Consider the following 27539-nt stretch of genomic DNA (forward strand, 5'->3'; position numbering starts at 1 on the left):
GGTAATAAGCAAAACAGCAACAGAACTCAAGCGTGTTTTACGACGGATACAGAGTGCGGCGAAAAGGGGAGGGGAGGGGAAGAAGATAATCAGAGATCAAAATGGTTTTGTGGTGACTTGGCAGACAGCGGGGCAACTAAGGTAGACTGAGGGGCCAATGCAATAATTTTCACGGAAAGCGGGCGCTGACTTTTCAGCGCCCGCTTTCTTAGCGCACGCATGGCGCCCACAAGGGGGGCGCCATGCAATAGGCAAATTAGGGGGTCGCGCTAGCAAGGAGGCACTAGGGTCACTTGTGCAACCTTAACGCCTCTTTGCTAACGCGACCCTGCGGCGGCTGCCGGTTATGAAGACCAACGCCGGTAAACTCGGCGTCTGTCTTCATAACTCAGCGGTCTGCCGAGGTTTTTTTTTTGTTTGTTTGTTTTTTTACTGAAGAAGTACAGAAAAGCAGAAAAAACTGCTTTTCTGTACTTCTTTTACATGCGCTCAGCTATTAACGTCTGCTCCAGGCAGGCGTTAATATCTGAGCGATAAATGAGCGTCTGAGACGCACATTTATTTTTTTGAGTGTGGAATGAATGAGTAATAGCCTCATTCACATGCATTTGCATGTGATGAGTGCTATCTCATTCACTCCGCGGTAGACGCGGGTTAAATAGGCGCTAATCCCCCTATTGCATTAGGGGGTGGATTAGCGCCTATTTATCCTGTGTCCGACAGCGGGTTAAACAGTACGTTCGGCTGAGCGCACTGTATAGCATCGGCCCCTGTGTGTGGGTCAGAAAGTTCTTTGTCTGACAGACAACTGTTACGTTATAAACTGTTCCAGAGTCGTACCAAGGATTCTTGGTACGACTTCTTTGCCTCTCAACTTAACTTACCTCTCAACTTAACTTACTTCGACTTAACTTACTTCTTTGCCTCTCAACACCTATTTATTGTTCAAAGTTATCACTCCCCCTGTTTCCTGTAAACCAGCATGATGTGATTGTATAAATAAATAGATAAATTCTGCTGAGTTCCACTCAGAAATGGTCACTTGCCACATGATTCCCGAGTATTAAGATAGTGCTCTGCATCCCTGTTTCACATAGCCTCATGTGAAAGCAGAATAGTCAAATGGACCCACAGTTTCTGTCCTGCTTCTTCCTATCTCCAAGGGTAGCCACTCCTGTTTCATGTTATCATCCACATGGGCAGTTTTTGTTAACATTTGTCTTTTTCCGCTATGTAAACTGCTCTCCTACCTGGGAGTAATTTATAAATGATAGGATGACGATATACAGTTTTTCATACCCAAAACAAGCCTCTTGGGCAGCGAATAATAACCTATTGAACCTGCGTTTTTCTACTATTAGATCTTGGCTTTTTCATCACCATCTTTTGTTGAACTTGGAGAAAACTCAAATTTTAATTTTGAGTAGATTCCCTTTCCCTGATGCTCCCCCACCGCTGCTTTTGCATTCTCAAATCTTTCCATCAAGGTATTCATCCACCGCTGTTCCCAACCTGACCATGACTCCTTGGTCAAATCCTCCTTTGCCAAATTCAAAATGCTGAGACGTTTAAAGTCTTTATTGCCTGTTTACCATTTCAGAACCTGTGCTCCAAGCTTTAGTCCTCAACAGACTGGACTACTGTGATCCTTCATTAAGCAGATTACCTGCTAATTCATTAAGGACTCTTCAATTGATTCACTGGCTTCCGATATTGTGACATATTACATTTAAAGTTGTTTTATTCATTTTTAAACTATATCATTCTAATGTTTCTCCATGGACGCACGCTATTTTAAAATTTGATGTTCTACCCCATATATTACACTCAACTAACTGCAATTTATTGGACGTTCCTTCTTTTAGAGCAGTTCATTTATCTGAGGCACGTGAGAGCATCCTTTCTTGGTCTTTCGAATGCTATTAGATCGTAACTTGTGTTGCTGGTTTTAAGAAAGCAGTAAAGACACATTACCTTGAAAAAGCATTTGGCAATATGCAGTAAATTTTATATTTTATATGATTTGTGCAGATGACATTTTGTGGCAGAGATTATCTAAGTTCTAACATACATAGCAGTTTCTGGAGGTATATTGTTCATTTTTATGTTTGTAGATATGCTTTTAATGTTTTGTTATTTAATATAATATGCTATTTTAATATGTTATTTTATGCTTGTTTTATTTATAATATGTCATCTTATGTTATGATGTTATTATTTTATGATTTTATGAGTGTTTTATTTGTTATCCGCCTTGAACAACTGGAAATGTGCAGAATATAAGTTTTTTTAAATAAATAAATGGGCACACCTCTGCAATCTCTAATTAGATGGCAAGAGCATGTAAAAATTAGATTTAATCGGCATAAAATGTTGTTTTTTAATGATGTCAACCAGATGCACATTTTTAAGTGGACAAATTATTCAAAGCAGATGTTCACAGAGATTAGACTGAGACCCACAGTTTACCATGACCCTTAGATGGAGAAAATAAACACAATAAAACTCAAAGTGCCAGATAACTGTTTCAGTAAGTGACATCATTAGACAACAGGAAGGCACTGTTCAATGATGCCTGCTTCAGAAAGAATCACCCTTATGGCTTCAATATATTGTACCGTGCAATCAATGAATGATTTGGGGGTTTTTTTTAATGTATTTATTTATTTATTTATTTATATGTCTTTTATATACCGAAGTATTGGTAGAGGCCTTCACTCCGGTTTACATTTATAACAACGCATACATTGAAAAATCAGGTGAACAGTTTAAACAGAGTTAAAGTTATAATGAATATATATAATATATATATAGGCAAGTTAAAGGTCTAAATATTTCAGAATTGTTAAAAAAACATAGATAACTTTATCATATTTATAATTACATCAGTAGATAGACAGGGACAAGTAATAGCTCATGGGAGCAATACTGACGGAGGGTTAGAGATATATTATCAAGAGGAATGAAGGTTAAGATGCTCGGGAAGAGAGATGATTGGATAAGTAAGGGGTGGGGGGAAAGAGTTGAGGGGAAGAGGGAAGGGTGGGTTTGGAGGAGGAGAAAGAGAAAAGAGGAAAAAGAGGGGAAAGTGGGAAATAGGGCAAGTGGAGGAGGGGGATGTATGAGATTTTCATAGTCATTGGTTTAACCTATTCCGTCTTTGTAAACTTGCTTGAAGAGCCAAGTTTTGAGTAGTTTTTTGAACATTTTGGTATTGTTTAGTAGTCTGAAACTGGAAGGAAGAGTGTTCCAGAGGATAGGTCCAGCAATTGAAAAGGATCTTTTTCTGGTGGTGGTTAATTTGGCTGAGGTGAGTGGAGGGATTTCTAGACGTGCTTTATTGGTAGATCTCGTGTTGCGTTGATTGTGTTGAATTTGTATAAGGGAGTTGAGGCAATTGTGGTTAGCAGCAGTTAGAGAAAATGAGCAGAAACGTAGTTAATGGAGGTGTTAGAATGGACTGAATGAAGTTATGACGCATGATGGGACTCTTTAATCCCTGTGGTTCTCATTATGGATGATGATACCTTGATACTCTGTTCACAACATTTCACATCCTGATGTAGTTTTTAACCATCATCCTGGAAGTCATGAAGTTACAGCGCAGGCTCATAGGCAGTTTTTAAGTATCATTTTTCAAATGGACTTTTATTATGAAACACCTCCTTTAATTCTTCATTTTAGAAGGATGCCTTTTAGGTTGTAACAGTTGAACAAGCGATTGGCTAGTATAGTGCTTTCAACAGCTGTTTCTAAAGAATTGCAAAAAAAAAAAAAAAAGCCATATATATAAAAAGAGAGAATTACCTGTAATTACTACGATTGGTTCCTTGTGGCAGCTTAATGAACCCCCTTCTGCTATACTTTGTAAAAGTATCTGGTACTGATGGTATGGCTTCAGGTCTCTAATCAGTGTTGAAGTTTTCCATTTTCCTTCAGGATAAATTTCATATTTTTTTTCTTCAACATCCAAGATTTTCAAAATGTAGCCACAGAAAGATGCATTAGATGAGTCAAATGGGGGGTCCCATTGCAAAACTATATCTGTAGATGACACGTTTCTTGCTAGGAGGTTGCGCGGGTGGAAGGGTCCTGCAAGCACAGTTAAGAATGTGAAAAGAGAGCTATGAAATTTCCAGTTCAAGTCTGTCACATGTTTTATACAATTGGGCAAACTTCTAATCCTAAAACGCAAACCACAAATGGTCACAGGCATCTGCTGTTGTTAGCGATGTGTTCTACAATGCCATTGTACGCATTTAAACGTATCCTGCCACCTAATGCATGATAATTGTTGTTGTAAGGGGTTACTGTCAGCATAATGCCCGAGCATGCTTTCAAAGGATGCACATCAGCAGAAGAAACCTCAGCCATTGCTCTCCATAATACAGTATGCGGGAAAAAGGAGGCGACCCAGACACTACGAGAACTGAGCTGGGAACCAAGTCTCGCTTCTGCGGCCATCATTTGCTGTGACCTTGAGCAAGTCACTTTACCTTCCATAGCCTCGAGCAGCCCTCTCCTCAGGTCAGGAGGAGGAGGGGGCTGTGCATAATCAGTGGCACAGTGCCCAATAAAAATGTCCCAGGAATGATATAAAAGCCTCCAGAAAAACAGAGGTTACCATAATTGCTGTTTTCAGGTCCTTGCAGGCTAGTAGTAGCATGAATCTGTCCCGGTCTGCTGCAGGAAGAGGAAAATTAACCCATAATGCACCACATGACCTGCCAGTACATGATGGCTTGCAGAGACCACATGACCCATCTATTCCGGTCATTTTTTTTTCCTGCTGCATTTCTGCAGATTCTACTTGATCTCTGAATTTACCTTCACTGTTCTGCATTCTTTGTGCCTATCGCATGCTTTCTTGAAGTCTGATACTGGTTTGCTCTCACCATTTCCACTGCAAGATTGTTCCACTGCAAGATTGCACCACCCTTTCTGTGAAGAAATGGCTCTTTATATCATTCCTGAGTCTAACCCCTTTCATACCATGACCCCTTATTCTAGGCCTTACGTTATAGTGAAAAATGTTTGACACCCCCTGGACATTATATAAGCCTCTGAGGTATCATGTTCTCTCCCCTTCTCTCCCATCCCAGCAAAGCTTAAAAAGATAAACATAAAAATGTTCTAAAACTGTGCTTTCAGGCAAGACTACATAGCAAATAATTGCTGAAAAAGCTTGTTTCTTGGTGCTTTGTGACTTACTTGTCTCTACCTTGAGAACAGGACTCAGGTTAGTTTGTGCCCCTCCTGAGCTCCTCACTGCCAACAAAAACCTGTATAAACGTCCAGGAGAAAGCTGCGCAATTGACTTTCTTGTAGTGTTTGGAGACAAACTCTCAATAAGCTCTTCTGTATGACCTGAAGAGTATTTAATGACAAGCTGAAATCCTGATTTAAGCCAGTCATGCAAATCACTCCAGGCAAATACGGCTTCAGTTTCTTTCAAATCTTGCAAGGCAAAGGTGAAGTTCTCTGGCAAAGAAGGAACTGGGAAAAATATTTACATATTTAGTCTTAGTAATAGAAAAAGGAGGGCTCAATTCAATCAAATTTGGGGCTTAGAAAAATTTATGACATAAAGTTATTTGTTAGTTGTAGAGAATTCAAATAATTGCACTCTGTGCTGGGAAAAAATTACTTAGAGGCTGTTCTTTACTACAAGTTGCTATCCTGTCATTCTTGAGTGAAATAATGTGAAATTAGCCAGGGCCCTTTAAATCTCTCTGCTGTGTCACCCTTTTGGCATGCACAGGCCTCTGTAGACGCTTACATCATGTGACTTCTCTCATTGCCTTGCTGACTCCCAAGAATAGCTGCAGCAAAGTAGGAATAGTTTCAAGGCTCCCCAAAACTAATTTTCCCCTTCCCCTGGCCCAATAAATAATTCTTATGGGCTTCTGTGGGTCTTAGGACATCTTTATAGTAGGCAGTGAATGCCTATTGTAAAGATGTTCTAAGACCAGAGCCAACTGCCCAAACCACTCTGCTCAATAGATATCTATTGCACATTCTGAAAACATTGAGAGCCTATGTTTGTCAAGAGTCATGTACTTGTGAGGTTTTTATATGAGTTTAAGAATAATTATGTTGTATTATGATGTTATATGGGTAATCCGCTTAATACAGTGGTTGTGCTATAAGCAGATACATTATTTTAAATAAATAAATAAATAAAATAGTGTTGATGTGTCCTATATGTGCAATATTCTTTTTTTTTTATTTAGATACTGGTACATATAAGTAGAATTTATGGGGCAGATTTTCAAAGGGGTATGCGCGTAAGATACGCACGTACCCCCCGAAAACCTGCCCCAAGCTCCTCCTGCGCGCGCCGAGCCTATGTTGAATAGGCTCGGCGGTGTGCGCAAGCCCTGGGACGCGCTTAAGTCCCGGGGCTTTCCTGGGAGGGCGTGTCGGGGGCATGTCGGGGGCATGTTGCGGTGGCGGTTCATCCAGGGCAGGGCCGCGGGCGTGGTTCCGGCCTGAAGGCATTTTGGGGGCGTGGCCGAGGCCTCCGAAACTGCTCCCGGGCCGGGGAATTGCGTGCCGGCCGGGTGGCCGGCAGGCGTAACTTTTTGAACAAAGGAAGGGGGGGTTTAGATAGGGCTGGGGGGGGGGGGTGGGGAAGGGAGGGGAAGGTGCGGGGGGGGGGGGGGGGTGGAAGGAAAGTTCCCTCCGAGGCCGCTCCGATTTCGAAGCGGCCTCGGAGGGAACGGAGGCAGGCTGCGTGGCTGGGCACACGCAGGCTGCCAATTTTGCACAGCCTTGCACGCGCCGACCCCGGATTTTAAAGGATACGCGCGGCTACGCGCTTATCTATTAAAATCCGGCGTACTCTTGTTTGCGCAGGCGTAGTTTTTTAAAATCTACCCCTATATGTTTACTGACATAGTGTTTCATTTTTGCATTTTCTGGGGACAGATGAAAGCTTAGCAAACACTCTGCTGTGCATCCAGAAAAGCATACAGGGCACCCAGAGGATGACGACCCAGATACTTGGAGACATACCTGGGTCCAGAGAGCAGGCTATGGAGGGTCCTCTTCATAAGGCTTTTGACTACATAATTTAATGTTATTTCAAATAGAGACGTCTATTTGTTTTTGCACAAAGTTTTCAGAATGAAAACAATCTATATTTGGTTTGTTCTGAATGGAATGGAAGTATCTGAAAATGTTGGGATATTTTAGTTTTGTGCACAAAATCTTTTAAAAAAAATAATAAAAGTGGCCTCCCTAGGCCCACCCACCACCATTTTCATAGGTCCCGGGATCTCCCTAGGACCCTCTATACCCTCCCCCTACCACCCCCACAACCACATGGTAGGAGGAATATAAATGTTTTAAATAAAATAAAAATAAATAAATAACCCAGCATCAAGCCAAGACCAGCCGGGGCCTCCCTGTCCCCCTATCCCCCATACTGCAAAGAAGCCAGGATGGAGGCCTTCCCCAGCCCCCACTTACCCCTTCCACACGGGTCTTCATCCTAGAAAGGGACAGGAGCGATCCCCAGTCATCCCTGCCCCACCAGCATCCCTTTGAAAATGGAGTCAGCCGACCCCGATACCAGCACCCAAATCAGATGTCAACAAACTGATGCAAGTCTTGGGGTTGGCCAGTGCCATTTTCAAAGAGGAAGCTAGTGGGGCGGGAATAACTGGTGCCTGTGCCTTCCCTTTCTAAGATGAGCGCCCCCATGGAAGGGGGTAAGTGGGGGCCAGGGGAGGTCCAAGCCCAGCTGGGCTTAGCTCAGGCCATCCCAGGAAGGCCTGGGTCCCAGTCCTGGCTCCAACCTCGACCCCCGACCTCAGCTCTGGCCATGAGTTATTTGCAAGGGGTGGGAGTAGTAGAAAAGGCTAGGGTGGCCCCTGGAACCTGAGGAAGTGCTGGGGGTATCCAGGGAGGCCACATTATGCTGAGTTTTGTTTTTTTGGAGGGGAAAGTCGTTTAATGTTTATTTAGGTTTGGCAAGTGAGCCATACCGAAATAAACATATGATCTGAAAAACTAATTAACACCGCCCCCTCCCCCAGAAATGAGCAAACAAACCAAAACAAAAATGTGTGGCATGCACAACCCTAATTTGCATGGCTGGCTCTCTGTGTAGGACTCATTTTAAGTGCTGCCTTACTGAATGCTCGTGTGACAGCACGTCTGCGACCTCTACCAGAATATGGCCATCTTTTCTCTCACTAACACTCGTATTTCATCTTTTTCCCATATAGATACTGGTTGTCCATCCATGTCCCAACAGATATTGATTACGTTTTGGAATAATCAAGAGTTACAGATGTGTAAATGTAGAAGATACGCTGTGTGCAAGTGTTAGGATGTGAAGGCAAAATGAGTGTAGACATGATTTCAAGGAGAAACAGACTTAGAATAGGATAAGAGAAATGCTGAGACAGTTGCTTAGGTTAACAGAGTTGTTAGAACAGAGGTAGGCAACTCCGATCCTTGAGTGCCACAAACAGTTCTAGTTTTCAGGACATCCACAATAAATATGTATGAGATGTAGTTGCATACCATGGAGGCAGTGAATGCAAATATCTTGCATAGGCTGCCGGCGTGCGCAAAGCCCCGGGACGCGTGTAAGTCCCGGGGCTTTCCTGGGAGGAGCGTGCCAGGGGCATGTTTGGGGTTTGTCGCAGCCGGCGCGTCATCGGGGGCGTGTCGGGGGGGGGCGTGTCACGGCCGGCGCGTCATCAGGGGCATTCCAGGGGCGTGGCCACGGCCTCCAGACCGGACCATGGCGCGCCTATTTTTTACTGTTTTTTGTTACAGTCCCCTGTTCGATGTAAACCGATCTGATATGGTCATCTAACCATGAAGGTCGGTATAGAAAAGTGTTAAATAAATAAATAAATAAATAAATAAATAAATAAAATAGGAAATTTCGTCTCATTTCCTATTTCATTTCTCCCAAATGCCCATCTCTACTGCTGGTGGTACTCAAGGACCAGAATTGCCTACCCCTGTGTTAGGGTAATGCAAAGTGCTTTTTAGAAGGCTAAGGATACAATCTCTGATTGGAAATGCAACATCAACCCTTTTAAAGGAGCTTTTCCAATGGAAAACTCAGCCAATGCTTAAAAATAGGAAGAATTTTCATTTTTCGCGTTACTGGCATAAACGAAGAGGATTCTTTCCTGCTTGTTTTCCTATTTTTCTCCAACTATAAAACAATTTTAAAAATTGCTCCTATAGAAAATAATGGTGCTGTGTGGTTACAGAAGCACTCTGACCTGACTTATACCAGCCTCAGACTGAGGGCTCCAGAAGACAAACAAAAATATCACATACTGTGTTTGAAAATAGGCATTTCTGGATACGACTGTGCTCAGGAAAGAAAGCATTAATAGAGCATCTCGGGTGACTACTCCTCTTATATGCTCTAAGCATATTTTTTCAGGATATGATGAATATTTTTAATTTTTCCCCAAGAATATCTGCTAAACATCTGCTTCTATGAATTGCTAGTTGGACTTTTTTTTTTTTTTTTTTTTCACTTTTTGACCGATAGAGTCAATTACATCGGAGTGAATTATGTCTAGAGTTAGTAGCTTTTTAGCCGAAAAAGAAGTCTAGCAAGAAACAGATTTTAGCTTTAAAAATCAGGAGATTCATTGACGTCCATATTCAAAAGGTCTGTCTGGCTAACTTTGGGAGTTAGCGGGATAAATGTTCATGCTTAAATGCTATGCCCTGCTGACCGGCTAAATTTAGGACGAGCAAACCATAGCGTGCACAAAATGTAGGTAGATAAAAAGAGGCACTGGGAATTGATATTCAGTGCTGGCCTGCCATGAGTTACTCGGTAAACTCTAGCTGGCTAATAGCAGGCCTGAAATGAGCCAGGCAACTTTATCTGGTTATCATCAGACCAGATATTCAGTCCGCAAGGATTTGGGCTGAATATCTGGATAAAGATAACCTGCTAAAGTTGTAATGTTAACTTACCCACACAGTACTTTTTGAATATGGATCTCATTAAGTTTTTCAAGGTAATTATTGCTGAAACTTGAAAAAAATAAATCTCTCTGCAAAAAAAAAAAATAATAATAATAATAATAATAATAATTACATTCATATTCACAAAGGTACGGTAAGTGCAAAAAGCAGTAAAAACCCGTGAAGAAAAAATTGGGACCCGTTGCATTCTGCCGCAGGGCGTAGCAGTCAGTGTCATTTCCTGGTAACGCCGACAGTGATGAAGAGTCGGCTTTTTCCAAGTCGTAAGACGATCCATCTGTCCATAACAGATCACCTTCTGCCTGGTTGAGAAAAACATAACCAAACTGCTTAAATTTCCAGCTTATAATGTGCACTATACTTGAAACTAACAATCATTACAATGAAATTGCAGAGAAAAATCACATTTTACATATTTGAGTGCTTTCGGCTCTATGTTTGGTTAACTTGCTTTTATTTATTGTGTTTGATATAGTTGTTGGCTTTGGCACAATTTCTTTAACAAGCTTGCAAGTTTGCAGTGTTTAAGGTGTCAAGATAACATTGCAAGCAACTCCAAAATGATTTGAGAGATTGGAGTAGTGCATGATGATAACTGCAAGAGTCTGGAATAATCTCAGGAACCACCAGGGAAGAGCAATTAAGACAAATAAAACTGATTTCTTAAGAATGCACAAGTGCACTGCTGTTTGAAGAATTAACTTGTATGCATGATGCAATCCAAGCAAACCATCTCAGAGCAAGTCAAGCATGGTGTTGCGGTCTCGGCCGCCACGGGGGCGTCCGAGCCCTTACCTTCCTTCCGGGTCCCGGGTCTGGGCCGCGGTCCGCGGGCTCGGGGCTCGTTCGGGCAGCATGGGCCTGGTTCCTCCTCGTGCGAAACGCCGCCGGCCGTCGCGAGGGACTCCTCCCCTTCGGGGGAACGCGCGCGCGCGACGGGCGGGTTTTTCTGCTGTCAGCACCCGGATGTGCTGACATGCCCCCCGTGATGTCAGACGCCGGGTAAGGGATTTAAACCGGGACCCGGGGCTTTCGAATTGCCTTGCAACGAGGTTCCTTCTTTGAAGTACTAGTTGCCTTGCTGCTAACCCGGTTCCTGATTCCTGCTGCCTGTCCTTGGATTCCGTCTGTCTGACCGTGATTCTGCCTGCTGCCTGGTTTATTGAACTTCTGCTTGCCTTGACTCCGATTCCAGCTTGTCTTCAGCCTGCCTTGACCCCGGTCCGTGACTCCGATTCCTGCTTGTCTTCAGCCTGCCTTGACCCCGGTCCGTGACTCCGATTCCTGCTTGTCTTCAGCCTGCCTTGACCCCGGTCCGTGACTCCGATTCCTGCTTGCCTGCCGCCTGCCTAGACTCCGGTCCGTACTTCACTCCTGGGTTTCTTCATCCTCGCCTAAGTCCCAGCGGTCCGGGTCCCTACGGGCTCCTCCTGGGGGGACCTCGGACTTCCAGGGCGAAGACTCCTAAGTCCTAGCGACCCGGGCTCTCACAGCTCCTCTGGAGGAGTCGCGGGTTTCCAGGTGAAGCTCCAGTTGCCCAGTGGGAGTTCTGCCTCCCGACTGTTCCTGCGGGGCAGTCGGCCTAAGGGTCCACTTCCGGATTCCGTCCATCACAACAGTTTGCAAGGCCATGGATCCGGCAGACCTCGCCGGGCTACAGGCCATTCCGGGTTTGGCCCAGCGCTTAGTTCAGCAACAACAAGTCTTGGACTCTCTGGCCGCAACAGTAGAGCGGTTGGCGGCTCGCATGGATGTCGAGCCGCCCGCACCTGTACAGGTACCAGTACCTGCTCCTGTACCGCTGGTAACCCTCCAGTCTCCTACGCAGCTTCCAGCCCCATCTCGCTACTCCGGGGATGCCAAGGCGTGCCGAGGGTTTTTAAACCAATGTTACGTGCGCTTTGCACTATTGCCTAACCAGTTCCCTACTGACGGCGCCAAGGTGGCGTACATTTTCTCCCTTTTGGACGGACGGGCCTTGAACTGGGCTTCTCCCATGTGGGAGAATAGTGATCAGGCCCTGGGAGATTTGAACCGTTTTGTGGAAGAGTTTAAAGCGGCTTTTGATGAGCCAGCACGACAAGCTTCCGCTACTTCGGAGTTGCTCCAGCTTCGGCAAGGAACACGGTCTCTTGCGGACTACGCATTGGATTTCCGCACGCTCGCCCAGGAGGTAGGCTGGCAAGATGAAGCTCTACGGGGCGTTTTTCTGGAGGGCTTAGCAGGCCGTATTAAGGACGAGCTAGCGGCTCGCGATCTGCCAGAGAACCTCAACTCCCTTATTGACCTGGCGGGCCGAATTGATTGGCGTTTACAGCAGAGGGCGAAAGAGGGTCGCCCTTTTCGACGCCTGACATCTGTGGCACCTAAGACCCTGAATTCGGGCTCTCGAGGTACTACAGCCTCTTCAGCAATTTCTTCAGAGGAGCCTATGCAATTGGGTCGCTCTTCTTTGTCGCCCGAGGAAAGGCAGCGTCGCCGCGACCTGAGGCTGTGTCTGTACTGTGGCGGTAAGGGTCACTACCTTGCACAATGCAAGGAACGAGCGGAAAACTCCCGCGCCTAGAGGTAAGGGAGGAGTGTCCCCTAGGCTGCCTTAGCGCCGCTCCTCAATGTACCATACCGGTAACTTTGGAATATCCTGGTGGTTCTTTTCTCACGCAAGCCTTGGTCGACTCCGGGGCTGGAGGCAACTTCATTACTAAGGAACTCGTGCAACAGTTGTCTCTTCCTACACGAACTAGGACTCCTGCCTTGAGGGTAACCTCTATTCAGGGTACTCCTCTGTCTGGGTGCATTTCCACAGAGACCTTTCCGCAGATTCTGCGGACGGGGTTATTGCACACCGAAGAAATTTCATTTTTGATTCTGGAGAAAGCTGTACATCCGGTGGTCCTTGGTCTACCCTGGCTCCAAAAGCACTCTCCTGTAATTCGTTGGAAGGACTTCCAGATCACTCAGTGGAGTCCCGACTGTTTCCAGTCCTGTCTCCAAGCAAAGAAAGTCCAACGGATTCCGTTGGCACTCATCGAGCCGGAGTTACCGGCCCCGTACGCAGATTTTTTGGATGTCTTTTCCAAAGAAAAAGCGGAACTGTTACCACAACACCGACCTTTTGACTGTGCAATCGAACTGCTCCCGGGTTCTACTCCCCCTCGGGGACGGGTATACTCTTTGTCTCAGCCTGAGACCCGGGCTATGTCAGAATACATTACCGAAAATCTGGCTAAGGGCTTCATCCGCCCTTCAAAGTCTCCCGCAGGAGCTGGTTTCTTTTTTGTTGCAAAGAAGGATGAAGCCTTGCGGCCTTGCATAGATTACCGTGGGCTCAACGCTATCACCAAGAAGAACTGCTACCCACTGCCTCTTATCCCAGAGTTGTTGGACAGACTCCAAGGGGCTCAAGTTTTCACCAAACTGGATCTTCGCGGTGCATACAACTTGGTCCGAATCCGTCCCGGGGATGAATGGAAGACGGCGTTCAACACACGGGACGGCCATTACGAATACTTAGTAATGCCGTTTGGGCTGTGTAATGCCCCTGCCGTATTCCAGCACTTAATGAACGAGATTCTACGAGAGTTATTACACTCCTGTGTAATTGTCTATTTGGACGACGTGCTCATACATTCCCCAGACCTTACCTCCCATCGGCAACATGTGAGACAAGTACTCCAGATCCTACGGGACCATCATCTGTATGCAAAGTTTGAAAAATGTCTCTTTGAGCGAGAGTCGTTACCCTTCTTAGGGTATATAGTGTCCTCTACCGGTTTCCGAATGGACCCCAGTAAGGTGTCCGCCATCAGGAAGTGGCCCCGCCCTGAGGGGCTTAAAGCGTTGCAACGTTTTTTGGGATTTGCTAACTTCTATAGACACTTCATTCCCCAGTACTCTCGTTTGGTGGCACCTTTAACCGCTTTGACTCGGAAGGGGGCTAACACCCGTCTTTGGCCTGAAGAAGCTTGCGAGGCTTTTGAACAGTTGAAGAAGGCGTTTCTCCGGGATACTTGTCTACGCCACCCGGATCCCACTCGGCCATTCTTTGTCGAAGTAGACGCTTCGAATATTGCGGTGGGAGCGGTCCTCTCGCAAGTTTCTACTTCCGGACATCTCCTGCCCTGCTCCTATTTCTCCAAAAAGTTCTCTTCAGCTGACTGTAACTACGGCATAGGGGATAAGGAGTTGCTAGCCGTCAAACTTGCGCTGGAAGAGTGGAGACAGTGGTTGGAGGGCTCTCTCCATCCGGTCACGATTTATACTGATCATAGGAACCTGGAGTTCTTAAACCAGGCCCAACGACTGAATCCCAGACAAGCACATTGGTCTCTTTTCTTTAACCGTTTTGATTTCATACTAAAATATCGACCTGCCGTGAAGAACGTACGGGCTGATGCACTCTCCCGTTATGAAATCCAGGAGGAAAAGGAAGATTTTCCCCAGCACATCATTGACCCGGCTAAGATCCAGGTGGCCAGTTCCACAGTTTCTACTCTAGGTCGAGTTGTGGTTTCCCGCAGGGACCGAAGAAAGGTGTTACTCTGGGCCCACGATTCCCTTTCGGGAGGTCATGCTGGCAGGGCGAGGACACTCGATCTACTAAATCGCTATTACTGGTGGCCTCAAATTCGTCAGGATGTACGGTTATATGTGGATTCGTGTCCAGTATGCGCCCGGCAAAAACCCTTGAATGGCCGGTCCTGGGGCCTTCTGCACCCGCTACCTATTCCCGCGTAACCGTGGTCCCACATTGCCACGGACTTTGTGGTGGATCTGCCACCCTCAGAAGGTAATACGGTGATTTGGGTAACCGTAGACCGTTTTTCTAAAATGATCCATTTAGTGCCCCTGCCTAAACTACCCTCTGCACCTGAACTCGCGCTCTTGTTTACTCAACACATCTTCCGGGCTCATGGACTACCTCAGAGTATCGTATCCGACAGAGGACCACAGTTTACGGCCCGTTTCTGGCGTGCCCTTTGTAAGAAATTTGGGGTACAGCTGAATTTATCCACGGCTTTCCACCCCCAGACCAATGGTCAGACGGAGCGCACAAATCGTACTCTTAAAACTTTCCTCCGAAGTTTTGTTTCTGAGAAGGGGACTAACTGGGTTTCTCTTCTGCCTTGGGCTGAGTTCGCCTACAACAATCACACCCATGCCGTCACGGGTCAAACGCCTTTTCAGATTGTGTTTGGTCGCCACCCGCGGGCCCCAATACCAGTTCCTGTTTCCGTTCCATCGCCGCGAAGAAGTCTCAGCAGTTTGCTAATCGCCACCGACGTCCAGCGCCAGTCTTCCTGCCTGGCACCAAGGTGTGGCTAAGCACCCGGAACCTTCACCTACCTAATCGTTCTCGCAAGTTGGCCCCCCGTTACTGCGGCCCTTTTCAAGTTGCGGAACGTATAGGAGCGGTATCCTACAGACTTCGCCTTCCCTCTGCACTTCGCATACATAACGTTTTCCACGTCTCCTTGCTGAAACCGGTGGTTTTTTCACGCTTCCATCACCCCTCTTCGGATGCACTTTCTTCTTCTTCTTCAGGAGAGAATACGTATCGGGTACGAGAGGTTCTGGACGTCCGCTTCCGCGCCCGTCGCTGGGAGTACCTGCTGGCATGGGAGGGGTGCGGTCCCGAGGAGGACTCATGGGAACCAGCTCGGAACATCTTGGACAAGTCTCTGCTAACTCAGTTCCATCTGGACAATCCTGGGAAACCCGGTCCTCGGCGGAGAGGGCGTAAGGGAGGGGGGTACTGTTGCGGTCTCGGCCGCCACGGGGGCGTCCGAGCCCTTACCTTCCTTCCGGGTCCCGGGTCTGGGCCGCGGTCCGCGGGCTCGGGGCTCGTTCGGGGCAGCATGGGCCTGGTTCCTCCTCGTGCGAAACGCCGCCGGCCGTCGCGAGGGACTCCTCCCCTTCGGGGGAACGCGCGCGCGCGACGGGCGGGTTTTTCTGCTGTCAGCACCCGGATGTGCTGACATGCCCCCCGTGATGTCAGACGCCGGGTAAGGGATTTAAACCGGGACCCGGGGCTTTCGAATTGCCTTGCAACGAGGTTCCTTCTTTGAAGTACTAGTTGCCTTGCTGCTAACCCGGTTCCTGATTCCTGCTGCCTGTCCTTGGATTCCGTCTGTCTGACCGTGATTCTGCCTGCTGCCTGGTTTATTGAACTTCTGCTTGCCTTGACTCCGATTCCAGCTTGTCTTCAGCCTGCCTTGACCCCGGTCCGTGACTCCGATTCCTGCTTGTCTTCAGCCTGCCTTGACCCCGGTCCGTGACTCCGATTCCTGCTTGTCTTCAGCCTGCCTTGACCCCGGTCCGTGACTCCGATTCCTGCTTGCCTGCCGCCTGCCTAGACTCCGGTCCGTACTTCACTCCTGGGTTTCTTCATCCTCGCCTAAGTCCCAGCGGTCCGGGTCCCTACGGGCTCCTCCTGGGGGGACCTCGGACTTCCAGGGCGAAGACTCCTAAGTCCTAGCGACCCGGGCTCTCACAGCTCCTCTGGAGGAGTCGCGGGTTTCCAGGTGAAGCTCCAATTGCCCAGTGGGAGTTCTGCCTCCCGACTGTTCCTGCGGGGCAGTCGGCCTAAGGGTCCACTTCCGGATTCCGTCCATCACAACACATGGAGCATAAAAAAACGAAGTCACCCTCACAAGAACTTCTTTCTTCAGCTAATTAAACTGACCAGACTCCCACAGATGAAGACATTTTTGCAACAGATAACGTTTAACAGCTGGCCCATGGGCAAATGCCGCACTAAAAATTAACTCTCTCCTTCTGAAAGCAAAGTTTAAAGTGTAGGAGAAAGTAACATACATAATTACATATTTGATTTTGCAATTTAGTTGTAGTCAGCTTAAAGTAAGTCTTGTGCAACATGTTTGTTCTCACTATATGGCATTTCAGATTAGGATTTCCTATGCAAAATCCCAGCCAAAAGCTATAAAACAAAATGAAACAGTGCTCCTGCTTATGAAATAGTAAACTCAGGTATATAAAATTGTAGGCTATCTCTATCTAGCTAAATAAACATGGCATACAGTAAAATAGATATGACAGCTGACATCTTCACTTGGCTTCTTATTTTGATGTCTATTTTTCTGAACAAATACAGTTCTGTTCACGTGCTCTGCACGTATGCATTAACTGTGATGACCAGCAATGACCTACAGGTGCCACCTGCAGATAGAGCTAAAAATTGCAGTCCTATAATGAAATTCAGAATAATGCTGCTAGCTCTGGTACACTCTTCTAAAACTATCCTTTAACTAAGCAAACGCTTTTCAGAGGAAAACTATCAAAATAGGCATTCTAGGTGCAAGTACCTGCATACCTACAATTCTAGGTTCTTTCTAAATAATGCTCCCCTGGGTGCAGGTTACGATTTAAAAAATATATTTATGGACATTTATGTTAAAGAAAACAGATTCTTTGCTAACTTCTAATTGTAGCTTGAGTCTCATGTGTCTTTAATTTTGCCTGCTTTCTGGGTGAAATGCTGTGTCTTTAAAACATATTAACATATCCTGCTGAAATGCCTGGGCCATAGGGTAGAAGGAAACCTTTTGTAAAACAGCTCAATATAATCCAAGAGCAGCCATAGTTTCCATTACAAGATAATTTACTTGGGTGCCTTTTCAATTCACTTAAGGTGATAACACGTGAAACAACTAGAAGCAAGCAATCCCATTCTTGAACATTGGTGTGCCCTATAGAATGCAACAGAGATTCCTAATAATAAGGAACTCATCAAGCATCCTGCGAGAGCTCTGTATGATTTTGACTTCCCGAGACAGATGTGGCTCTGTATAAATCACTTTACAACCCTCGGCCGGATAGCCCTTTTCTCCTCCACAAGCAGAAATCCAAAGACAATCCAGTGTGATTGTGGACACCCAAATCAGACAACGGATCACGTCACAAACTGTGGTCAATGCTCACTCTCAGGCACCCTAGACTCTGTAAATCATGCAACTGCCGAAGCTATCCAGTGGCTTGCAGGTTTGACACAGAGCATTTGCTTTGCACATTCTTGTTGTCTGCTAGAAGAAGCAAACTGGACACTGGTCATGGGCGCTGTGAGTGAGAAAGCACAGGGCTCAGCTCAAGCCCCCATCAGTGCCAGATCATAGGCAATGCTCTCAGTCCAGCAGTGATGAATGGTGTTAAGGGGAGATGTCCAATCACACCATCAAAACTAACTTTCAGGCCGATACAGTCCTGCATTTGGACGCGCGTTTTGGACTCGCTAGCTTTACCCTTTATTCGGTAAGGGGTAATAGCGCGTCGAAAACGCGCATCCAACCCCCCCCCCCCCCCCCCCCGAGACTAATAGCGCCCGCAACATGCATTTGCATGTTGCGGGCGCTATTAGTCATTCCCGCGTGATACAGAAAGTAAAATGTGCAGCCGAGCCTCACATTTTACTTTCAGAAATTAGCGCCTGCAATTTCTGCCGGCACCGGGAAAGTGCACAGAAAAGCAGTAAAAACTGCTTTTCTGTGCACCCTCCGACTTAATATCATGGCGATATTAAGTCGGAGGTCCCGAAAGTTAAAAAAAAAATTTGAAAAAAAATTTGAAATCGGCCCGCGGCTCAAGGGTTGAAAACCGGACGCTCAATTTTGCCGACGTACGGTTTCCGAACCCGTGGCTGTCAGCGGGCTCGAGAAACGACGCCGGCAGAATTGAGCGTCGGCTGTCAAATCCTCTGACAGCCGCCGCTCCTGTCCAAAAAGAGGCGCTGGGGATGCGCTAGTGCCCCTAGCGCCTCTTTTTACCGCCGGCCCTAATTTAAATATTTTAGTTTACTGAATCGCACGCACAGGACACTGGCCTGTGAACGCGCCAGGAGAGCAGGCGCTCGCCTGCTCTCCCGTGAACTTTACTGTATCGGCATGTTTCTGGTTATTGGAAAGAAAAGCCTCATGCAAGCAGCCTGAGGTCTCTCTGCTTCTGTTGTTGGTTACTAAAAGCTCCTTAAGATATTCTGTTTAGAACTGAAGGCAAGCGGGTAGCATGGACTTAACTCCTGGTACCAGCAATCAAACAAAATGCACTTGCAAGGAAACACCTGCACCGACTCCAGGATGGGGTTTTTTTTTTTAATTTTGCTCCTATGAAGTCACCATGAGCTGTATTTAATCGGTATGAAAAACCCGTAACACTTGCCAAAAAAATTATTTTGATAATATAAGGCTGGATTTTTAATGGCCCGTGCACATAAAAGACAGGGGCCTTGCACGCGCATATTTTAAAAGGGGCCCGGCCGCGCGTGTAACCCCTGTTATACGTACAAGAGCCAGGCCTCGGCAATAGGTGCAACTTATTTTTTGCAGGAGCAAAAAATAAGTTAAAAAAATGAGGGGGGGGGGGCTAAGATAGGGATAGGGGGAAGGGAGGTTGGGGTAGGGAGTAGGGAAGTTCCCTCCCAGTCCGCTTCTTAATTGGAGCAGACTGGGAGGGAACTGGAGAAGCCCGATGACGACTCTGCACTGGAGCTGACAGCCATCTCTGCCGCAGAAGAAAAGCAGTATGAAGTCTGAAGAGCAGTCTGGCAGATGCAGAGGCTTGAGAGGACCTCCGAGAGGCGAGGAGCTTGCACTGCTTTTCTGGCCTAGGGCGCAGTGAATGAAAAGCAGAGGATATCTAGAGGCTGAGGCCAGGAGGAGCAGAAGAGTCACGTGTAGAGGAGAGACACGCAGAGCAAACCCCAAAACAGCCTGTAAGGAGCTGCTACCGTTGGAATCTAAGGGAGTGCACACCAATTAGTTTAGTTTTCGTTCCTTTTGGTTTATGTGAGGGGGGGTGACCTTTTGTTCATTTTGTTTTCCATCTTTGAGTAAGCAAATTATAAAATGTAAACTCTGAACATAAAATTAATTTTCTCTGCATTGTTTGCACTTTGCATACACAATTTTCAAATTTTGTGCACAAAATGGAAAATGAAAACAAGTTTTTGGGGGGATTCTTATGTTTTATTTTGAAATGACCAAGACAAAACAGCCCGTTTCGTGGCATTTTTCATTTCATTTCATTTCAAAATGAATGCACATCCCTACTGGGTAGAGTGAAGGGGTGCAAGGCGCATATGGAGGAGATCAACATAGGAGGAAGCAATCTCAGAGACAAAGAGGGGGAAGGTGTGGAAGAGGAGACATCAGAGATGATAGGGAGGAGCTGGAGGCATGGGATGGCGATGTTGCAGTGAGAGACCATCCTATGACACCATCTACTTTATAACTAGGGCTTCTGATTTCAGGTTTTAACCAATAAACCCCGATAAAACACCCCAATGCCAAAAAAAAAAAAGAGGTTTATCTATCAAACACTGGAAAACACCACACCCTGAGGTGCTCTCTCCTTACCTAACCTGGATCCTCTGCTTTGTTTCTGTGCCTTTTCCACACTAATGACTCCTCAGCTGCGCAAATGCATGAATTTAATTCATCCAGAAAATGTACCCAACAATAGCACCTGTGCTGATTTTGGTACCCCCAAAGAACCCCTTATTAGCTGGAAAAGAAACCCCTAAATTCACAACTTATAAAGACCTAATAAATCATATGTTCTCCAACTTCAGTATATACATGAGTCACAACCGGAGCAAAGACAAACAGTACGTACCACTCTGTCATTTAGACCACTCCATATCATGATTAGCTGATTGCTTGCTCTCAGGTGAGACGATATAAAGGTATATTCCTCTTTGTTTTTTATGTTAACTAGATGTGCTCCCCCATAAGAAGATCCACAGAGGTCTTGTGCATCACTCCATGAACTGCAGTGCTCATTAACTTGATAGCAGCTGTCCTTAAATGCCAGCCATCCTGGAGAGCAGGAACCTGGTGGCAAACAATAAGTAAAGCAGATACAAGTCCATAAAGGAAAAAAAAACAAAACTAAACTGTCCCTTACGACACGGAGCAAATCCAGAGCTTCCCTGACCTAGCCAGTTTGCGTTTCACAGTATCCACAAATGCATATGCATGAGACACATTTACATCTGCGGGATCTTCCGTGTGCACCAATTCAACTCATGCACATTCATTGCGGATATCCTGAAATCTCAACCGGCTGTGGGTTACCAGAACAGGGCTGGGAAGCACTGGGCTAACACCTATAGGTTCAGCGGCATCTCTCCTAATAATCCACTCATCTGCCTAAAAGGAATTATCAAGCAGAAAGTGCGAGAGAGAGAAATATTCTAATAATGGGCTTGATGGATTAAGGTGTGCTCAGCAGCGTGCACAGTTTTACCCGCAGATGGGCGCACACACAAAACGCGAGTGTAAAACCATGTGTTCTGTTTAGAGCCCTCACATGCTAATCTGGAAATCAAGGCTTTAATTATTACCCCCCACTGCTGGCTTAACTCAGGTTTACCCTAGTGCTGGAACTTTTCCTCCTGGTCAGAGGTGGAGTAAAGCTTCTAGCGCTTGTGTCAGTCTATGGGCAGAAGCTGAAATTCTGACGCCGGCCTGAAATCGGCATCTATGCACAAAAAACACGCTTTGCATGCAAAAAACACAGCGCATTTGCCGGCTCACGCCCAGGGCTGTAGCTATTTTATAACATATGTGCATTAATGCACTTGTGTTATAAACAGCCACTGCCACGTGCACATGTGCACTCAGTTTTAAGTGGGTGAACATCTGTGCACACAAATGATGCTTCTACGCATAAGTGGGGGAATTTTAATAGATGTGCACACCGATGCCATTAGCACTTTTCCCGGTCCGTTCCATTTCACTCAGGCAATGGGTAGGACTTCCAGTCCCCCTTAGTTTAATAGACTCTCTTTTCCCGTTAACCCCAACCCTTAAAACCCCGCTGAATGCCTAGGTTGTTTTATTTTGTTACTTACACGCTATCCATAGCAGAAGTAAAGTTCCACTGTACAGTGTGTGCATAAGTAGTTACATGGAAATTTTAAAGTGACATCCAGGAACACCCATGCCCTATCCAGACCATGCCCATGCCCCGCCCCCTTTTGGGAACATTTTTGTGTGCGCACTGCAGCAGATGTGGTACGTGGGTGCCTTTTAAAATCCACTCAGCGTGTACCGGCCCGATATATTCCCATATCTCCCAGTTTTGGCATTTGCTGTGCTGTTAATATTCACCTTTAGGTACACAAAACATTTTTTCCAAGCTGAAAGTATTTTTCTGCACATAAATCATATTTTATGTGCACTAACCATGTCTGAGTACTTACATCACATCTAAGAGACTTCTCCACTGCCCCCCGGGGTTCAAATCTGCAATGAATGCGTGTTTTGCAGTCAGCACACTTTTTTAACTCCCGAGTCATTAGCAAACCTTTAGCTTCCTGCATCAGGTTACAAAATATTTTAACTTTAGATTATGAATCTGTGTGCACTGTTTTATCCCACACCAGATTACAACAGGCCCTATGTAGATTGATGATGATATAAATTGTTTTTTCCTAGATGTAACTGATGCTTGTTTTGAAATCTTTGGCTTTCAGATGTTGCAAGTGGCACACGTTTGTATTTCACTTTCTCAGAAGCACAAAGGGCATTTTGAAAACACGACAACCAACATCCACAAATGGCATCCATGCATGAAAGAGTAAAACTTTCAGGCTCCAGATAAATTAACCCAGGGCAGCAATCATAGCTTACCTGTTTCAATCTCGATGTCCAAACTTTGAGACACATTTATTAATTCAGGGTGCAACTGCTTAAACTCAAACCCAAAACTGTACCGGGTTCCAGGCTGCAGATTATCCCATTCGTAAAAGGGATGTTGCTTCGGTAGGATCTGAGAAGAAGCGTTCAAAGAGACCGAAACCGAGAACTCGCGAGCCAATTGACTCAGTTTAAAAGATACAGATGTTCTTGTGATAACTGTTTTGATGTCGTTCACTGTGACTCTACCTAATAAAAACAAAATATTGGAATTTATTACAGTGCTAGATTATGATGAGGTGATAGTTGAGGATATCCATGCTTTTCTGTATGCGATATTGTGTGGGTTGTATTTTTTAATGTAAATATTGCTGTTGGCGATGCCGTTCATTTTAATTTGTTATTAATTGCACATTGTTATTATATATTGTTGTACCCTTCAGCATTGGGGTGAGTAATACAAATGTAATAAATAAATAAATTTCTCTTTCTTGAATGTAAAGTCAGTGTTGCTAGTATAATAAACTGACTAAAATGTGGGGGGGGGGAGTGAACTCAATTCTTTAGTAAATTCTTCTACATATATAGTTACATACTGTAAATATTAGCTATGAAGGTTAATGTATCCACTAAAAAGATATCTTTCCCTTAAACAAACCTGCAGCCCAATAGATAGTAAAGTGATCTCACAATGATGCTGTTTGCAGAGTATCTTAATTATTGCCAGGACACAACAGACTCTGTATAAATAATTATTTGAAGCATGCATTGGGTGCCCTGGAAACACATGAATGAATTCCAGCATGCAGTCCAAAGTGCACGAATTATTTTACAGAGATGCTTTCAAGGGTGTCCATAACATAACATTAATCTTATAATATGTAAAAAAAAAAACCCAAGATTAAAATTTGAAAAATCACAAAAATAATGAGTTTCAAGCCAGTATATTGCACAGGCAGCATTCTTAGATAATCTGATCATGACCAGGGGCAACTTTTCTATTAATTTCACTGACTTTTCTTTTTTTTTTTTTTTTTTTTTATCTGTGCTAGGTTTTATTTCTTCCCTTTTGATCCCCTTTTGCTTTGTAACTGAATTACTGATCATGCCCAGCATTATTAGGAAAGAGGGGGCTAAGCATCCAAATTAGTGCCATCATTGTCTTTGTCCTGGGAAGAAGCTTTTATGCCTGCATTCACCTTTTAATATTCATCTCCGATTCCCAGTGGCAATCTAATGTGGAAAATGCACAGCCATGCCTTTTCCGCATCCAGGCAGGGAGACCAGGAGAAGCTTTTCCAGGCTGCCTGCTCTGGGACAATTTCATAAAGCCTTCAAGGGCCCCAAAATATGAAAGCACAACGTGAATGCTGTGAGACAGCAACTACCGGAGCTTTATGAAATCGATTATTTGGAATTCAATTTATAGGAGCTTGCTGCAAGAATAAAACAGCTATATTTATATTTATATATATATTTATACGGTTGAAAAGCACCTCACCATCAGGCGCGGCGCGCCGTGCATCGCGTGCTGAAGGGGCGCGACAAAGGGGCTCTCCCCTTTGTGCACCCCTTCGTGCAACCCTTGTGCTTCTAAAAAAAAAAAAAAAATCTTTTATATTTTTCTGTAATTTAACCTTTATTCCAATTCTTTACCTTTTCTTTTCGCTTGTTAACAATTTTAATTAGAAATGTTCATTCTATTAGACTATGGAAATTTATTTCCTGCTATTCTGTTTAATGTAAACTGATATGATTTACATCGGATGTAAGAATGTCGGTATATAAAAATTAAAAATAAATAATAAATATATATATATATCCATGCTGAAGATTTGTCCACTCTTTATGTGAGGACCACTAAGTTTATTCTACACTTCTCTCTCATTTGATGGGTGACTTTTCAAAGCGTGGCTGGCTCTCCCTCTCCAGGTTAAACATTCTAAACAGAAAATATTTAAAAGTTTAAAAAACAACCCGGAAAATTGAAAAGGCGCTTTAAAAGGCAACAAGCAGCTCCCTGCAGAACTAACGGAGCCTTCTTTCTGGAATGCAAAGGCATCTGCCCATATAAATGGATCCAAAAAAACATATACAGTATATCCGCCAGGATCCCCTGATCTATCCTGGAAATTTGATGTGGGAAGGGCTCACAATAGAGCAATAAAGCCTTCTGGGTCAGGAATTTCCTGTTCCAGAATTAGGCCGATTAGCTAAAAGATTCAAAGCTTTCCAGATCATATCAACCTTTTCAGCCTTGGCATTAAAAACCTGAAATGAACATTTTTGTTACCGTTTATTGTTTGATCAATAAAAAAAATCAAATAACTACTGCATAACTGTTAGTCTTTAAAGTGAATTTTTTACTTTCACTTAGTTTTCAACATAAGAGGATCAATGTTGTGCATTCTCTGTTCTTTTCCAATACAGGAGACACAGTGATGGCAAAAGCTTTACTCACATACTAAAATACTTACATGTCTGAAATGATTTGACACTTAAAATATCCCCATTCTTCATTGATTCTATTCTGACCTCATATATGTGATTTTCCTCTAGTTTATCCAGCTGTATTGCAGGATTCTTAATTTTTTGTTGAACAGCAGGAATGTTTCTCAAATTCTATAAAATGCAGAGAATATATATATTTTTTTAATTGATTTTATGTGTTATATTGTATTTCAATATTACAAAACATTAAAGCATCATGCAGAGTTGCCAATCAAGTACAAACAACATTTGAAGGTGATTGTTGTGTTGGGATCTACTCTACAAATATCGTTTCTTGGATTCTTTTATATTTAAAAGAAACCAAACGTAAGAAGTAAAGTTTGTAAGATTTTATAATCTCAGTGATCCGAATATGGACAAAATAAAGAAAGAGAAAACCAATGGTACGACCCAAAAGGATGACAGAAATGTATATGAACTATCATATACAGCTTTAGGTCAAAAACAGAGCAATCATATTGTGAAATGTTTGTTCAGCAAAAACCAGAACGCATGTGTGAAAGATAAGAGTTGTAAAGTGCATAAAAGTTTGCTCCTAAGGGGGCGTGGCATGCAGTTGTACTGAGCCTTTGTCTTAGCTGCATCTTGCTGGCAATAAAAGTCTATCTTTACGGATCAGTTGTCTGGACCTCCTTACTGACTAAAAAGAGACGGTTACAATATGACCCAAAGTCTTCTTAATGTTCTCACTGCGTGATACATCTCAGAATGCACATAAGTGATAATGTACAATGAAAAATATTCATAAGGTTGGAAATGACACATGTCTCAGCAGAGCATATAACTGGCCAGAGATTAATGCATCTTAATCATCATAGGGGTATGGAAACCAGGAGGCACTTACTTAAACTCAGCCTGCTATCACCTCTTTGAAATAAGGCCCTCACCGTTTCCATATTCTTATGTTGAATAAAAAGGGGGCAGTTTTCATGTGTTCCACTGCTGATTTTTCTTTTATGATTTCTTCAATTACTATTTGGCTCATATTTTGTCATAGCTTTGACCAAAATAAAGAACCAGGGTCATTATCAAGCTGATTTATGCCCACTGAGTTAGATTTTATTACTTAAATAAATAGCAAGTTAGAAATGTATAGAAGATGCTGACAGACTACACTTGTGTACATTTCGTTTGACACTACATGGAAAATATAATTTTCTTAGTGTCCAGTCAGATGAATCCAGAACAATTGGGTTCTGCACTCCTACCAGCAGATGGAGACAGAGCAAGCTGACGTCACACTACATATACCCCTGCAGTGACCTCAGCCCACTATTATTCTCCATCTCCAACAGATGGTGGATATGCATTTCCCCACTGGGGATTGCTTCAATTTTAAGAAGAAAATTACTGCCCCGCTCTCCTGCGGTGATACCAAATGATCCCTCCCCCAGTTGAGGTTTCTTGAGGTGATTTCCGTGGTCCCTCAAAGGTGTGCCTTGGCCCAGTAGCTGGTTTTCCGGCATGGGCTTAGCTGCTTGAGCAGCTGAAAGTCAGCAGGTGCTGGAAGCCAAATGCGACAGTGACTGCAAACGTCCTCTCCCCCCGTAGCTGGAGATCATCTCTGTGCTCAGCCAAGTAAGGCTGAGCTCTTGTAAATTAAAAAAAAAAAAAAAGTCTAAACTACAGAAACTTAGCGAGAGGTTTTACTTGCAGGACTTCCTCCCTCCGGTCTCCATGCTCGGCATGCCATTCCAATATTCATCCCGTTCATTGGGAGGTCGAGGGACCTGGGCAGCCCAGCGGGTTGAGCAGCTTATCTAAGCTAGGCCCCACTCTGAGGCTTTTGCTGCACACTGTGTGGTAGGCCACAATGGCTTTTTGTGTGCTTTATTAGGCTGCTCTCTACAGGCATGTGCGTCTCGCTGTTCTTCCAGTTTGTGTGCCCAGTTTTTGGGTGCGCAGTAAAGCCTTATCCTTTGAGCTCCAATGTTAAGCATCACCTAGTGGCCGCACACTTATGTCAGCGCACATCTAGCACTGTGCATTTTCTTTTTTGTGCGCCTTCCTGTTGGCTGCCTGGGCGATCACCTAGGTGGGCGCGCTTAACTATTGGATGCATATCTTTTGGGCGCCTACTTAAGTGTTTATATTTTTAACAATAACAGTAGCTAGACGCACACCTCCAGCCATCACTCAGCACCTTGTTGGCTATTATGGCACCTGTACCTAAGAAGCGTAAGTGACTCTCTCTTTGCACTGCTTGTCATATTCAGGCGTCTCTGCCAGGAGTTCCCGCTGAATTGTGCCAGTGCTGTTTGGAGGCTCAGGGTGACTTGTCTTCCTCTGATTTCACTAAGCCTGGTTATTCCCAGTCGGAAGTGGGTCTGGGTGAAGATGTCCCAGGTGGGGCACCTGAATTTGCAACTCCCCTAACTAGCCCCTCAGCAGGGA

The 27539-nt window shown here is 44.8% G+C and overlaps 1 protein-coding gene across 1 annotated transcript in view; it reads right to left on the reverse strand.

Annotated features, from left to right (window-relative positions):
* Nucleotides 1–27539, reverse strand: part of PTPRQ (protein tyrosine phosphatase receptor type Q) — a 414802-nt gene that overhangs the window by 376566 nt on the left and 10697 nt on the right. Inside the window, exons 3-8 of the mRNA XM_029597117.1 lie at nucleotides 25112–25256; nucleotides 22629–22883; nucleotides 20608–20825; nucleotides 10094–10283; nucleotides 5212–5496; nucleotides 3808–4092 (exon numbers count right to left, since the gene is read on the reverse strand). Coding sequence (XP_029452977.1) covers nucleotides 3808–4092; nucleotides 5212–5496; nucleotides 10094–10283; nucleotides 20608–20825; nucleotides 22629–22883; nucleotides 25112–25256 — 1378 coding nt within the window. The remainder of the gene's footprint in view (nucleotides 1–3807; nucleotides 4093–5211; nucleotides 5497–10093; nucleotides 10284–20607; nucleotides 20826–22628; nucleotides 22884–25111; nucleotides 25257–27539) is intronic.

The sequence above is a fragment of the Rhinatrema bivittatum genome, chromosome 4 (genome assembly GCF_901001135.1).
Source record: "Rhinatrema bivittatum chromosome 4, aRhiBiv1.1, whole genome shotgun sequence".
NCBI lineage: Eukaryota > Metazoa > Chordata > Amphibia > Gymnophiona > Rhinatrematidae > Rhinatrema > Rhinatrema bivittatum.